Source organism: Sceloporus undulatus, chromosome 1 (assembly GCF_019175285.1).
Source record: "Sceloporus undulatus isolate JIND9_A2432 ecotype Alabama chromosome 1, SceUnd_v1.1, whole genome shotgun sequence".
Taxonomy (NCBI): Eukaryota; Metazoa; Chordata; class Lepidosauria; order Squamata; family Phrynosomatidae; genus Sceloporus; species Sceloporus undulatus.
The window spans coordinates 249611715-249627701 of record NC_056522.1 but is presented as its reverse complement, the minus strand read 5'-3'; the positions used below and the strand labels follow the sequence as shown (position 1 = coordinate 249627701).

The 15987-nt window shown below is 43.7% G+C and overlaps 1 protein-coding gene across 1 annotated transcript in view; it reads right to left on the bottom strand.

Moving 5' to 3' along the window:
* Positions 1-2402: 2402 nt before the first annotated feature.
* Positions 2403-15987, bottom strand: part of STK36 (serine/threonine kinase 36) — a 29696-nt gene continuing 16111 nt past the window's right edge. The window contains exons 17-27 of the mRNA XM_042453647.1: positions 14657-14761; positions 14388-14483; positions 13264-13358; positions 10465-10528; positions 9790-9900; positions 9581-9655; positions 7704-7875; positions 7340-7487; positions 5973-6132; positions 4830-5567; positions 2403-3183 (exon numbers count right to left, since the gene is read on the bottom strand). Coding sequence (XP_042309581.1) covers positions 3037-3183; positions 4830-5567; positions 5973-6132; positions 7340-7487; positions 7704-7875; positions 9581-9655; positions 9790-9900; positions 10465-10528; positions 13264-13358; positions 14388-14483; positions 14657-14761 — 1911 coding nt within the window. The 3' untranslated portion in view covers positions 2403-3036. The remainder of the gene's footprint in view (positions 3184-4829; positions 5568-5972; positions 6133-7339; positions 7488-7703; positions 7876-9580; positions 9656-9789; positions 9901-10464; positions 10529-13263; positions 13359-14387; positions 14484-14656; positions 14762-15987) is intronic.

The window sequence follows — 15987 nt, the reverse complement described above, 5'->3', positions numbered from 1 at the left end:
TATGTCAGGGGTTCTTGTGCAGAGTAAAAGAGTACACCTACATATCCTTGTAGAACTCCTTTTTGTGCTTGGGTTAGTTTTCACAACCCGCAAATGAGACAATCAGTCTTTCTTAACTACAGTATGTAACATAGTATGTGAGGACTTATAATACTGATTGCTCTTCCTTGCAAAGTGTCTCTTGATGTAAAAAAAAGGAGCACATCAACAGATCATTGATCTGACAGCAGCTCCTTGATGTGTCAGAATTTCTTCTCCTTGCACAGGAATATTGAATCAAGTAGCATCCCCCCCCAAAACACACACAATCTCAGGTTAAAAAAGCCTGAATGCAGACTTCCTGCTTCTCTGCTGTCAGAGCACTAGGACTTATGAACCAAGGACATCCGTGACCAATCTGTATGGTTACTGGCAGAGTTGGCTCTCATACAGCAACATAGTGGCTTTGACTTACATGTTAAATTCTCCCTTTTTATACATATGGGCTCCTGCTTCTGTTAGTTTGAGGAGATCTTTTCATGAGCCTGTTATTATGTGTAGGCCAGCTGGCAAGCTTACTTGCTGCTGTATGGATCATGGATCTTCAGCAAAGGCCAGGGAAGCTCAATCAACCTGCTACAATCAAAATGTTAACAAAAGGCTTCATCTTTCTATTCCACTTAGTTTTAAAAAGTGCAAAGATTAGGCTTAATCATATGGCTGATTTCCAAAAAAACACTCCATATACACAGGATGAAAACTTCAGTTGCCCAGCAGTATGCAACCAAACATTTGTGTTACAACATTTACTTTTTGTCTATGCGGATACTAGAAATAACCTGCCAACACAATGGTGATTTTGGTCTCATTCTGAAGTGACAGCTGTCTTATAAAGTAGGGGATGGTGCCCAAAGGACCTTCAGTATAACAAAGTAATTGTTATTTGGGGATTTGAATGTAGGCTGGAACAGGTTACAACATACATTTCTTTTCCTTGATTGATCTTCCTATATGTTTTTTCCCATTTATCTGCTTCACAAAACAAGAATGCAGCAACTTTATTTTACAGTTACTACCACACACTCTTAATAAAGCACAGAACTTGGCTTTTAAAAAATAGCGAACATATCCACCTTTAACATTATTATCAGCTTCCTGGTGGTAAGAACTGTTTGACAGTGGAATACGCTGTCTCGGAGTGTGGTTGAGTCTCCTCTGCAGGTTTTTAAGCTGTTTGGACAGCCATCTGTTGGGAATGCTCTGACTGTGTTTTCCTGCATGGCAAAGGGTTTTTACAGGCTGGCCTTTGTGGTCTCTTCCAATGCTATGATTCTGTGATCTATCAATAAATGTTACATTACATGCATGCCAAAATTATTTAAAACTTAAATAAGATGTACTTTTAAGTTACATACCTATATGAAACTATAATGAGATATGATTTATTATGTAGTTTAATAACTTTTGTGCAGCTCAAAATCACTATTCCTGTTCTGCCAGATCATCATAGTAACAGCAATAATATTGTAGCTTAATTGCCCTTGATTCTGTGGCTTTGGACCAGAAACTCAAGCCAGTCTGCATATAGAAGATGCTAGGCCATCTAACTTTCTTGCATTCTTTTCTTTGTATACAAGATCTCCTGCTTGTTTCCTTTCACAAACAGGGCTGCCATTGCACTGCCAAAAGAAACTAATTTAATGAACTTGTATAACTTTTCCCTACTTCATTGTGGTTCCTTTAGCTGGCCAAGTAAATAGATAGGATAAGGTTGATTGAGTTTCCAGAATGCAACTTGCGTTTGCAAATTTGGTTGACTACAACAAAAGTTTCACTAAGCTTCTCTGTGTATACTGGATGAAATATAGTAGCTGTCACTACAGCTACTCCTCACTTTCATTTCAAAATGCATAATGATGGCTTACTCCTGAAACAGATAGAAAAATCAAAGGAAGCTACTATTTTAGAGATTAAAAACCCCTCTGGAGAAACTTGCCAAGAAAACCCGCTGAGCCTTAGGGTTGTCAGAAATGATTTGAAGGCACACAACAACAAAACTGTTAGGGAAGCTTAGTAAATCCATTCTGAGCTGTTTGTATTCTTTACTGCCTAATTAGTCTTGCATTACTCAAGGAGACTTATTTCCAGGCAAGTATGCATAAAATCACAGCTCTGCAGCAAATCCTGTGTTTATTTGTCCATAATGAACTCCTAACAAAATGTGTACAAGGCAGAAGTCCTTCCTTCCTCAGCTTCCTATAGTGGTATTTGACATGAAAATGGAATAATACCATTTTAAATACTAAATATTATAACAAATCTTTCAAGTATAAGCCATGTGTGTATTATAAGTGTGTTGAATATTACTGGAGCAGAATTAAAAATATCTCTTAGTTCCTTCTGTGTTACATAAGCAAGAACACTTCAGGAAAGAAAAGAAGCTTTATGAGAAATACATAGTAGTAAATAAAAATGCAAAAGAGCACTAGGCCTGTGTTCTAGCAAAATCCTGAAGGCCTTCATGCATAAATAATACATGCACTGTACTGTATTATGATTGTTCAGGAAGGTTGTTGTTTGTAGATTCAAAATGCCTCCTAGCCTCTTCTCCACAAGTTAATCTGCATAAATTAAAGCAAAAAGAAGAGAATGCCTTCTTTTGGCTTGCTGTGTCATGGTCCTCTCTCTTGAGCAGGTACAGTTGCTGACCATCTTTTTCAAAAGAAATATAAAAATATCAGAAGGCACTTGCTGACAGGAGTGTCATAACTTGGGATGGACAGAACATTTCATACTTGGAATTTAGTGCTGTTCCTGCATAGGCTTTTTCTGCCAAATAGGGAAAAGATAAATCACACACAGATGGCTGGTTGGAGAGGCAGCTTTAAATGGTGTTCTGGCTGATCAGATGACTCAAAATGGATGCCATAAAAACTATTAACCAAGAAGTCTTCACTTAGAAAGGTTAGGGTCTCCTGTCCTGAAGGCACATTTCAGAAAGTTTCTCCATGGCTCAGGTGCTGGGAAGAAATGCTACAGGTATGTCCCTTCTCGTTCTCAAGTGCTGTGGGCAGGTTGTAGGAGGTGGATCAATTTTTTGCAGTGCTGTGTTGATGAGTGCCAAGGGCTGCTACACGTACAACTTTGAGACTGATCAAGGAAATGTGCTTCCAGCTTCTCACTTGCTCTGAGTGACACCAGCACCTAAAAAACAGATTATGATAGGAGCTTACTGGCCTGACATAGTATCTTCTCTAATGGCCAGCTTCCTCTCAACCCGTAGTTGTCTACTGGTGCCAGCCCCTGGAGAGGTTTCAGAAAGGAAAGAAATGATTGTAACCTATGGATACAAATATAATACCATTCCCTGGCACATGAGGGGGAAAAGAGTTGCTGATCCTCTACATTAGATATCATAAGCAGCACTGTCCTAGAACTTTCTGCTTTAGGACCAGGGCTAGATAAGGACCAGGGCTAGATAAGTCCAATGGAGTCTGGGGGTCTAGTACATAGGAATATCATAACATACTGGAACAGGGCCAACCCCATCATTAGGCAAAATAAGGGTAGTTGATTTTGCCATCATAAAAGGGTAGCTAAGGAATTTGTTATACAGTAGATGTATTTCTGCTACCAGAGAGGGGAAAGGTGGTTATGAAATGATTATCTTGGATGCCAAAACAATTGGCTTTAAGTTTTTGTAATATTGTGTACCTTGACTTGGGTAATGGAGGTAATTATAGAAAAATCCTTCAAGTTCAGAACAAGATCAATGTGTACTTTCTGAGGCAAGTACATTTTTCTTAACCAGAAGTTTTCATAGAAAGTGAAAGTGTGTGCTGACTAGTGTACTGGACACTAAAATGTGCATAGCTGTAATTAAGAAAAAGAATAGGACTGTTCTGTACCTTCTAGGTATAACTCTCCTAGAAAGTACAGAACAGTTACAGGGAGAGATTAAAAACAGCTAGTTACTTGTAATTACTTTCCCCAATAATTAAGATATAGCTTTATAACCTTACAATAGTAACAGGTGGAATGACATCCCTTTCTGCATAACAAACTTTGTGTGTGTGCGTGTATTTTAACTTATTGGGGTGTGACCTCAGTAAATGAAGGAACAGCACACAGTTCAAATGCTGACCTATGTTTTATACACTTATAGGTGCTAAAGCAACAAGCATCTGTGTGTGCAAGGAGGATGGTTTGTGCTATAGACCATCAGTTGTAGCATTCTCAAATAATGGCCACTGAGGAACAAAGGCAGGAGGAAGGATGTTGTATAAAGGCAAGGAGGGTAAATAACCATATGAATGAGTATTGGAATGTAGTGTGGGAAACAGGAGACTTGATGACCTCATAAGGATGCGGGGTTAGTGTTGAAATCTGTGTAGTGTGCCAGAAAACTGGGGAGCAGGAAACCTAAATTTGCTAAGAATAACTTCTCAAACTCTGGATCAAGGCACATCAATATCCACTAGTTAAAATATTGAGAGCAGTTAGTCTCACTGTCACTATAAAATGCAACTTTACAGAGAGCAGAAATCAAGATAAGCAGCAGCTCCTCCAAATCTGTGATCTTTCTAACCTTGGTAGCAACTCTTAAAGCTTTTTTCTACAAGGAACCTACCAATTGCATTTTCCTTTGGCTCTAATCCCCCAAAGTGGCTCCAATTTTTGATGTGCAAGTGATGGATTTGAAGGCCGTTGTGCTTTGTTGCCTTCAAAGACTACTTCAGGGAATCTGAAAATGAAGATTCCACTATACATGCTAAGTGCATTAACTGAAGCACAACAAGCTAAGAATTCACAACATTATCCCACTGCTTCCACAGTTGAGGAATTGGTACCTGGTGGATCCCGGGCTGATGGCTAATGGAGCGGAGAGCAACGAGGGCTGCCTTTTGCACAGCTGGCTGGGAATCATGGCAGGCAACATCCAAGAGAATATCAGGTGCCTTATTCTGGATCAGCAAATCACCCAACTCCACTGACTGCCGACCCAGGTTACCCAGTGCTGAAGCTGCGTTGCAACGAGTCTTGGTTTGAGGATCTCCTAGGAGCTGAACTACACAAGGCACTGCTTTGTTGAGGGCCTGCGTAAAAGAACCAGCTTGGTAGGCAGCATTGCCAACAGCAAAGCTGGCAGAGCGACGCACATGTCCATCCTCATCTGAAAGACATTCCAGCAGACGTTCCAGCAGCCCAGTCTGGCCCTGCAGGACCTGAGGAAATCCCTGTCTATGGCGCAGCAGATTGCCTACAAGGCTGCAGGCTCTGGCACGGACTAGGCACTCCGGGTGGCAGAGAAGGTGGCTCAGTGCCTGGGAAGTAGAGCCACATAAGAGCTTCTCTACAAAAGGCAGGTGAGTTGGACTGGCCCGGGCTATATGGGTGAGGAGCGAGAGCAGGTCTGCAAGAAGGGATACTTGGTCTGATAGGAAAATGGATGACAAGAAGTCAGTAGCATGTTGTGAGGTGGCTGCTCCCACCACTTGTTCAATAACCTCCTCATCACTAAGTACCAAGTGGCAGAGGAGACTCAATGGCAACTCAGTCTCCAGAAAGGGAAGATGGTGAATGCAAACCTAAAAAGAGACAAGAAAACAGAGCAGTGATTCAAAGTGTGGGAAACAAGACGGCTCTTGATTCTTATTGTAGCTGCCTATGAAGGGCAAAAATCTATGCATTGTCAAGGATAGAACTTTTATTCTTCACCCCTGCCCCCCAGCCTAAAAATCACCTGTGAATAACATTTTCTAAAAACCTGTTTAAGAGGATGGTATGTCTTCACAAACAGAGCCATAATAAGGCAGGGTGAAGTATATTCTTCTGTATGGAGCAGAACCACATGATCTACCCAGAACTAACTGATCTGGCTAGGGAAGAAACGTAATCAGTTGGGAAAAGTGAGGTGGAACAGGCATGGTCCCTCCCTCAGCTCCACATTTCTAGTGTGGAAGAATGAGCAGAGTTTAACAAAAAAGCTTTACCTGGAGCAATCGGGCAGGGATTTCAGATTCCTTCAGAGTAGTCATAATACGTTCTAAGATTTCAGGGTCCATGTCCATAGCAAAAGGGAAACAGAAGAGCTGGCAGACTTGGAGCACAGTAGCTGGCACCAGCTCTAGATCACCATCTTCATGCAACTGCCTGGAAATAGGGCAAGAGAGCAGCAATGAATCAAACACCCACTTCCCAGTATGAGCAGTGTCTTGTCTGAATGCCAAAGGAAATCTAAATCCAGTGGAATCACATTTCCAGGTGGCTATACCACAGCTAGAGTAAGTTAAGCCCTACAGTTCACTAGCAGAACATACACTTTGCCTACAAAATGTTCCTGATGCTGTCTGAGAAAGAAGCCTGCCCGAAACCTTGAAGACCCATCACCACTCAGTGTAGTACACAATATTGAGCTGGATGAATTTGGACCAGTAGTCTGACTTAATATGAGACAGGCACCAATATTCTACCTGCCATGCCATGAATTTTAGCCAATAAATACTGATTTCTGAGCCAAACCACTGTGTTTTGCCTCAAAGGAACAAATATTATGCTCAAATGAGGTAGGCCAGATTGTGTAAATCTGCACAAATAATAATAATTTGCACCATTTTTATATTTTAAAGAGAACTGAGCTGAAAAAGGACAAAGAATAAGGTGACCATAAGGAGGCTGATGAAAGTCAGTGTGGGATAGTGGTTTGACTATGACTCTGGAGACCAGGGTTCAAATTCCTGCTCAGCCATGCAAACCCATTTAGTGACTTAAAGCAAGTCACACTCTCTCAGTTTCAGAGGAAGGCAAAGGCAAACCCTGTCTGAAAAAATGAAAAACAAAGAAAACCTCATGATACATTTGTCATAAGTCAGAAATAATTTGAAGGCACTCAACAACAGAGAGGCTGATGCTAAAAGCTGAGAAAGTGTTAATGAGGTATGTATAATCCATCTAGCATTTCTTATTTCACAGTCCAGCAACATCAAAATCTTTCCTGCTAAGTGTAATGCTATAAACTTCTGTTCTTAAGAAAGCTAATATTCTTAAAAAGCTAAATTATCATGCACAACTCTAGATGGCAATAAAAGATCCAGGGGAGCACAGAAGTCTCCCTATCACATGCACTACTTTGGTCTCTCCTGGCAGCTTTCTTGTTCAGAACAGAAGCTGAAAGAAGACAAGCAACAAAAGTAAGGTTTTGAGTGGGACACACTGCAACTGCTGAATGATACCAGTCATGTTTGGATAAATAAGAAATATGTTTCTGTACAATACTCTCCCTTAAATCCCCCATATCATTAAACTTCTGTTGCCATTCTGACCCTTCTGCAAGTCAACTTGGGATACATTTGTCACTCACGTTTGGGCTAAGTACTCCAGGAAATCAGGCTCTAGGAGCTTGTTCAAAGTTGCCATGATAACTCCATTAGGTTGGGCCAGCTGGAGAAGACACTGGTGGGGTTCATGTGTGAAGACAAAGATGGCTAAGCTGAGGAAGAGCAAGGTTCCTACAGGGCAGAAAGGGAGAGCAAATATCCCATATTTGTCCATTCAATGGACAAATACCCTTCCCAAAGTTGATTGCCATACCCAAACATGTAATGATAGAGAAATTTGAACATCTTTACATACAGCCTCATGAAAACTGTAACCTCCCAGTGTGTCTTTGTCTCTGAGACAGCAGGAGGGATTTCTGGGAGGCCCGGATTGTTTTATTTTTGTACCTTGAGGTGAGATGAGGGTCCAGTCTGGCACTGGCACATGCTGACCAGCTCTTGGGTTCTCTCCATCTATCACTGGCTCTTGAGTGGTCAAGTGGAGCACCATGGCAAAGCGATGCCATATGATGCTCCAGAGTTCTGAAGCAGCAAAGGCCCGCACCACTGCTGCATCGCCCTATCAGGAGAGGGACAGACCAGTTAAACAGGGGCTAGAATGCCTTCCCTAGTAATTTGCCTAGCTTGAATTGTGTGGATGTTCCATCTGCAGCTTGATATACTACCTTCCACATAAGTTTTCTTACTTGGCTTCTCTTTCCCTTTGTAACTAGAGAGATGGAAATTTGGGCTTCCACACAGAGGAATTACTACACAGGGTTGAGCAACTTTTCTAAGCCAATCCCAAACTGAACATACAGTTGCTAGTATGGAACCCTTAATTCTGCAAATGCTGAAGGTGTGTCTTTTATGTCAAGGGGGAAATAAACAACCAGTTTGGGGAGCTAGCCCACATGATTGTTGAGAAATTGGTTGGAATTTTTCCACACACTGCCTTTCAGTTTCACTGCCAGGCTACAATGTCAAAGATTATTATTTTTCCAGTTTCTAATTCAGAAGTTAAACCTGAACCATGTACCGAGAAATAAATCTTAGGATTTACCATATCTATCTGTAGAACTGTGATAGCAAATGGGATTTTCTAGGTCCTGTGTTATCCATCTTCTCTCCTATGATGTAGCTGCCTCTCCCACTATGGGCAGAGCTATTTCTAAGGATTCCCATGAACAGAAAGGGTAAAGCAAGGACAAGACCCAGTTATCTACTGCTAAACACTGTGGGGTACAATTAAGTGGTGTAGTGTATATACTCATGTATACGTTGTACATTTTCTTTCAAAACATTGACCCAAAAAACCTGGGTTGACTTATACATTGGTCAATATAGTCAGGTAAGCCCTCACTGTTCCCAATGGCAGCGCATACATATGGCCGTGCCCCCATTAGGGACAACGGGCTCAAATGAGGGGTCCAAAGTGGCTCACAATGTAAAGCAAGGATACAAATAAAATACAAGGGTTGGAAGAAATTGGGAGTGAGGGATAAGTAAAAGAAGCTCACCAGAGGCAAGCTGATCATGCGGAGTCCCCCCCACCTCCGGCCGCTGCCAAAGTCTTCCCCTCAAAGCCCTCCTTGGCATGCTCCACATGCGAGCCCTGCACCCATTGCTCCTGCAGATCTCCAAATGTTGCCCAAAGCATGCCATCACTGCTGCTTCCTCCTCTTAGTGGGGCTTCCCTTTGAGAGCCCAGGGGTGGATGGTTCACCTCCGGGGCTGCTTTAAACCTGGACAGGAGAAATTATTGGGCACTGGGATCCGGTTTAAAGCAGTTCCTTCTTCCTCTTCTCCTTGGTGAGCCCTCCTCTTTCCCCTCCACCTTGGCTGTCTCCCGGGAGGCAACCAAGGTGGGGTAGAGTGGAGGATCAGCGCTGGCTCCCCAACCCTCCTCACCACCTTGACTCTTTTACTTATCTCCCCTCCCAGTTCCTTCCAGCCCCTGTATTTTATTTGTAGCCTTCTTTACACTATGAGCTGCTTTGAATCCCCTGCTTTGAGCACCCATTGTTACTAATGGCGGCATAGCTGCCATTATGTTTTACCTTTGACTTATCCACGGTCACATAAAAGTTCCTAATTTTGGCCCCCAAACCTGCCCTTGACTTATACATGAAGTCGACTTATAGTCGACTATATACAGTAGTCCATTTTCCCCACCTGGCTGCAATTGCAGCCTCATACCTTCTTGATGCCTATTTTCTGGATAACTTATAGATTCCTTTTAAATAACAAAAAGCTTTGTGAGACATGGAAAAAAACCCACAAACCTGACTTAAGAGGTGGAGTAGTAACATCAGCAGGCCATCATAGAGGCCAGCTCCCATAGGTGGTGGCAAAGAGAGCTGAAAGATATAAAAGAAGATTTAGACCTGAGCCAGGGAGGTGTCACAGTTCACTACTATTGAATGTCAGGCACAGTACAGCCAAGAGCCTCCACTGTCTGATACATTCCAACCTCTCTGTAGAAAGTTCTTACCTCTGCAGGTTCTGTGAATGCAGTAGCTATAGATGTCAAGGCTTCCTCCCATCTGAACTTTAAAGTAGCACCATACTGGATAAGATTTGTAAGCAGCAATCCTGCAGCACTCTACATGGGAAGGATACCACACATTTTTCTACACATCTGTGAAGAGGTCTGCTCTACACTGCTCCATGTTGAACATCAGAATGCTTTCTGACCTTAATTGGATATGGAGCTGGTGATTAGATTTCTCAAATAAACTACTACTTCCTTCATAGTTCACAGGAATCCAATAGTAAAACTTTCCAGCTAGATGCCATAATAACTAGGCTACCCCTTTCTTTGTATCTCAAATAGACCTAGTACACACTTGTCATAATGCATGGAAGCAGTAGGGTCCTCTTTTACACAGTCCATGAAGTTTTGTCCCTGACACCTTCAAATAACTATAAGATGGAGACGGGATTAATTTCTTCCTTTATTTTATTTAAATATTTATACATCATAGGATTTCATGGCAGTGTGTAAAGCACTCCTCTTAAACTTGTCATCAGGTAGATAATGATTAGATTTCTCCTCACAGAGAATATACATAGCTAGATCTAATAACAGACCATATCTATGAAACATTGTGAATTTATACAGAAAATTCTAAACTGTGACACAGAGACTATTAGCAAAATGACTCACTAAAACAGAGGCAGTTGCTGCAGGGTTGAAAAGTTCCATAGTCTCTTTCATCACAATGTCAAATCTAAAATACCATCAAGAAATAATAGCATTAGAGGGACAGGACAAGTCACATCAAGGTTTCATTTTCTATGAAATCAGCTGAGTAACCCTAGTTCTCACAAACAGCCACACTCTGGATTTTCAGAGTATGCCAATGTACTCCTTAGAGATCCAGAAGAGCAACCTTTATTCTCTTAGCTGTAGAACTGCATCTGGACACTGCTCAGCCCCCCCTTCCCCATCTATTGTATGGCTGTGGAGGTACAATCCAGTGTTACGAAGTAGCTTTCTACAGGGGGTTGATTGGGTAGCCTAGTGGAACTGCACACAGTGTTACACTTCACCATGCCATGTAGTATCTTGGCCAGTATCTTCCTCAAGAACAAATTACAGGGATAATCAATTTGGCTTACATCAAAACTTATAAATTAGACACTAACATCTCAACAAACAGGTAAACAGAAAACCTTCTCACCTTGATGCCAAAAAGATAATATCAAGGCCAGACCCGATTGTTATATGAAGGGAATGCTGTGGATATAGTATATCTTGATTTCAGTTAGGCTTTTGACAGGGTTCCCCATGACATTCTTGCAAACAAACTAGTGGAATGTGGGCTAGACAACGTAACTGTTACATGGATTTGTAATTGGTTCACTGGCCAAACCCAAAGGGTGCTCAACAATGGCTCCTTTTGATCCTGGGGAGAAGTGACCAGTGGGGTTCCACAGGGGTCTGTCCTGGGCCCAGTGCTATTCAACATCTTTATCAATGACTTGGATGACAGAACTGGGGGCATACTTATCAAATTTGCAGATGACACCAAATTTTGAGGAGTAGCTAATACCCTAGAGGACAGGATCAAGATTCAAAATGACCTTGATAGATTGGAAAGCTGGGCCAAGGCTAACAAAATGAATTTCAACACAGAGAAATGTAAGGTACTGCACTTAGGGCAGAAAAATAAATGCACAGATATAGGATGGGGGCACCTGGCTGAATAAAAACTACATGTGAAAGGGATCTGGGAGTCCAAGTAGACCACAAGTTGAACATGAGTCAACAGTGTGAAACGGCAGCTAACAAGGCCAATGCGATTTTAGGCTGCATCAATTGAAGTATAGTGTCTAGATCAAGGGAAGTAATACTGTAGTTCCACTCTATTCTGCTCTGGTCAGGCCCCACCTGGAATATTGTGTCTAGTTCTGGGCACCACAATTTAAAAAGGATGTTGAAAAACTGGTGCGTGTCCAAAGGAGGGCAACTAAAATGGTGAAAGGTCTGGAAACCATGTCCTATGAAGAACAATTTAGAGAGCTCGGGATGTTTAGCCTGGAGAAGAGAAGGTTAAGAGGTGATATGATCGCCCTGTTTAAATACTTGAAAGGATGTCATATTGAACAGGTAGCAAGCTTGTTTTCTGCTGCTCCAGAGACTAGGACCCGGAGCAATAGATGCAAGCTCCAGGAAAAGAGTTTCCACTCCAACATTAGGAGGAACTTGTGCATTTCTGACAGTAAGGGCTGTTCGACAGTGGAACAAACTCCCTCGGAGTGTAGTGGAGTCTCCTTCCTTAGAGGTCTTTAAATAGAGGCTGGATGGACATCTGTCAGGGATGCTTTTAGATTTCCTGCATGGCAGGGGGTTGGACTGGATGGCCCTTGTGGTCCCTTCCAACTCTATGATTCACTGGGGAGAAATTTCAGTGGATGGTGGGCCACAACTAAAAGAGTCCTCTCCCCTCTCATCACCTTTTAGGCTTCTCCCACTCTAAGGAAGGCTTCAGATGTGGTTCTCAGGATGTAGGCAGGTTTACAAGGTGGGGTTCCAAGCCACATCAAGTTAAAATCAAGATATGAATTAGGCTTGGATGTGTATCAGCAGCTCTGCATATAGTCCAAAATAAGTGCCTCATGATCAAACCAACTGGTCCCTGTGATTAATGTGTCCATCGTCTACTGCAATAGCTTCATTTCCCCAGTCTTCAAAAAGTAAAACCAGGTATAGTGCACAGTAGTAACCTAGTCTGCAGGCTACTAAATAGAGCACAAATGATTGGCACTGAGTTGTCCATCTAGAAATGGATGTAGGTAGACCAGCAGATGAAGCCAGTAGAATGTGTGTTTGTGTTGTGTGCTTTCAAATCACTTCAGACTTGTGGTGACAGAAGGTTAACCTATCATGAAGTTTTCTTGGCAAGATTTCTTCACAGGAAGATTGCCTGTGCCTTCCCCTGAGACTTAGAGCATGAGACTTGCCCAAGATCACCAGTGGGTTTTGTAGCTGAAATGGGAATTGAACCCTGGTCTCCAGACTCGTAGTCCAACACTCAGACCACTGGCTCTCACATTATGTGCTAATAGGTTCTTCTGTGCCCATGACAATTATACATCCACAAGTTATGAAGGCAGTCCTTCTGCACCTCATAAGCTTCATCTAAATAGACAAACAAACCCAGAAACACTCGCCCAGACAGCAGAACAAGCATGTAGCAGCACTTAAGTATTTCCTAGACTGAATCTTAGTTTACAGATTATCCCTCACAGCAGGTTATGTGTGCAATTTTTCCACAGATATACCAATCAGGCCCTTATTTGTGAAGTACCTTCCCACAGATGCAGGAAGTATCGTTACTGGAAGGCTTTTCACTTTTTATTGATCAGTGTCAAGCATTATGTCTTTGCTGCCTACACCTCACCCCTCCTTCTAATTGCATAATATGCATGATAACATGAAAACTGATAATCAAACACTTACTGAGGAGGGAGAAACTGGAGCTGAAGCAGCAGCAAAGAGAGGAGTCTCAATAAGCCTTCAGCAGTCTGCACTTGAGCCACTTCATCAAGTGGGACCTTTTGAAAAGAAGAGGCTCAGCACTAAAACCTTGTCTCCACAATCCAACAAATCCCCCTATGCAGTCCAAATAGAGGCTGTATGGTTTTATTCCTACACTGCCTCATTCTAAAGACTATGGAGTTTCCCAATGACTTGCTTACCAACCCATCCCTTCCTATTATCTTCCTCCCTCTCTCCTGGTAGTATCTGTTCCCATTCCCTACTCATCAACTCAAAATCCTGAAATACGTTATCCTTTTTAACTGGAGATAGAGGGAACAGTGAGAGGAAAGACACCTGGAAAAGCCACTGCTTATCCGAGCTGACAGTGGCACGTTACAGACACGCCTAAAAGTACGTGCTCAGCACATACTAGGGTTAGAAAGGGATGTCCCTTTCGGACGCCCCCAACCCTAGTACGTGCTCAGCATGTACAAAATGGCAGCGCCCGTTCTACACGGGGGGCACCATGACGACATCACCACCGCGCCGCCTCTAAACGGGGCGACGCGGTAGTGATGTAGTGGGGCCACGCAAGGGCGCCTAGAGCGCCCTTTCTGCGGCCCTGGAAGGAGCTCTGTTTTGGAGCTCCTTCCAGCTTTGTGTCACTGGCCGCAGCCTTTACATGGCTGCACCAGCGGCGCAGAGGAGAAAGGGGCCAAGTGGCCCCTTTCTCCTCCTCCCCACCACCATCGGGTGTCCTTGGGGCATGAAGCCCCAAGGACACCCCTTTCCAGGCCACGGGGAAGCGGCCTTTTGCAGCTTCCCTGCAGCCTGGAAAGCGGCGGATTGGAGCCTCGGAGGCTGCCGTTGTGGCAGCTGAGGCCCCGATACAGCGGGGAAAGGGCCGCTTACAGGCCGCCCCAAATGGGCGGTCTGTAATGCGCCAATATCAAAGCACATGGAAAGACCTGTTATAAGATAACTTCTTGCTTCCCTCTCCCTGAGTCACAACCCTGTGTACACAATGGAACAGGCAGAGGGCTTAGGCCTCCATGGCCAGACAACTCTCTTTATAGTGTAGGAATGAATGAATGAATAATTACCTTGCCCTGCAGGTGACAGACCAGGGAATTTAGCACTTTGGGTGTTGCTAAGTGATGGCACAGAGTCTGATTGACATGGCAACAGGCGTACAGGACCTGGGTGATGGAAAGACAAACAAAAGGGGACCACAGAATCATTATGTCTTCCTTTCCCAGCCGGGAGGAGGGGGGGAGAATGCATTAAAACATGTTTTACTGTAGGATAAAGTGGCTGGGCATCTCTTCTCCAACTCACATAGAAACAAAAGGAACACAAGAAGAAGTGTTACCTTTATGCAATGCAAAGCACAGGCTGGACGTGAAACTCCTAAGAGAAAGTTCAGCAGCAGCTGGTTCTCTTTCTCAGTGAGCTTCTCAGCTATATGCTGGGAGATCTGCAAGTAAAAAACAAACAAAAAAACAAGCAACATTTTGTTCCAAGTCTCTAATCATTGTGATTGTGACTGCAAGAAATGAAAGGAAGGGGAGACAGGAGGAGTGAACTCCTCTATGTGTTTGCACCTTCCAGTGTCCTGTTGACTTATGGCGACCCCATGAATTTCGTAGTTTTCTTAGGCAAGGAATACTCAGAGGTGGTTTTGCCAGTTCCTTCCTCTGAAATACAGACTGCATCTGGTATTCATACCAGTATCTTTAAAGCCTTTATTTCCTAATGTGATTTTTCAGCAGGCTTACCAAGGACATCATTTGGTAGAGAAATAAGCTTCCAAGTAGTTATTCACTTTTTGCCAAGAAATAAATAGCAGGTAATAATTTTGCAAGTATTGGGGTAAGTGTGATTCTGTTAGGGAGCAGAAGAATTACAGCACAACCATCACTAACACTATCACTAATGTGGGCGGGGCGGGCGTTCCCGGTTGCATCATGGGCGGAGTTTCCTCCCCTCCTCCTTTTTACACGTGTGCCACAAAACTTACTCCACGAGTTGCAGCAACAATAACTTTAATTTAACAGAACTTTTCCTTCCTTCCGGATAACAGTCAACGCAAAACTAATAACCAATGCTAAGCTCTCTCAGCCCTCCCCTTAGACAAACAGCGTATGGTCCTTTAGGGTAGGGTGCTCTCCTCGGTCAACTGAGGACCCCTGCGATACTTCTCGAGGGGTTCAGTTTCAGCCTTTTCCAAGTCTCGAGGTACGGGCCCCACTTCCCAATGTTCACCTTGTGGGTCCCACCACTCGTCCTCCAAGTCCTGCCAGCCACCGGTCGCCCAGTCCTCCGCGTCAGAGAAGGAAAAATCCCCTTCCTCCCTCGGGTTCCTAAGTAGGACCTCTTCGTGCGGCCCCCTCCTCTGGCGCCGTCCTCGCCGTCTCCACGATACCGGGGTCCCGTTGCGCCCCGGACTCCTCCATGCCTGTCCTTTCCCTTCCTCGGCTGCCACTTCCCGCTCAGCTCTTCCGCGTCCCAACGTCCCCACATGCCTTGGCCCTGCCTCCTTTATCTTCCCAGGGGCTGTCCCCTCCCTCGCCCCTGACTCCGCCCCAGCACTCCCCTCCTCCAGCCTTCCAGTCTTTCCCACCTGATCCTCCTTAGTCCCTTCATCCCTCCCTGCTGCTGTGACCTCACTACAACTAGTTCCCTACTACTTAAGGGTGCTGC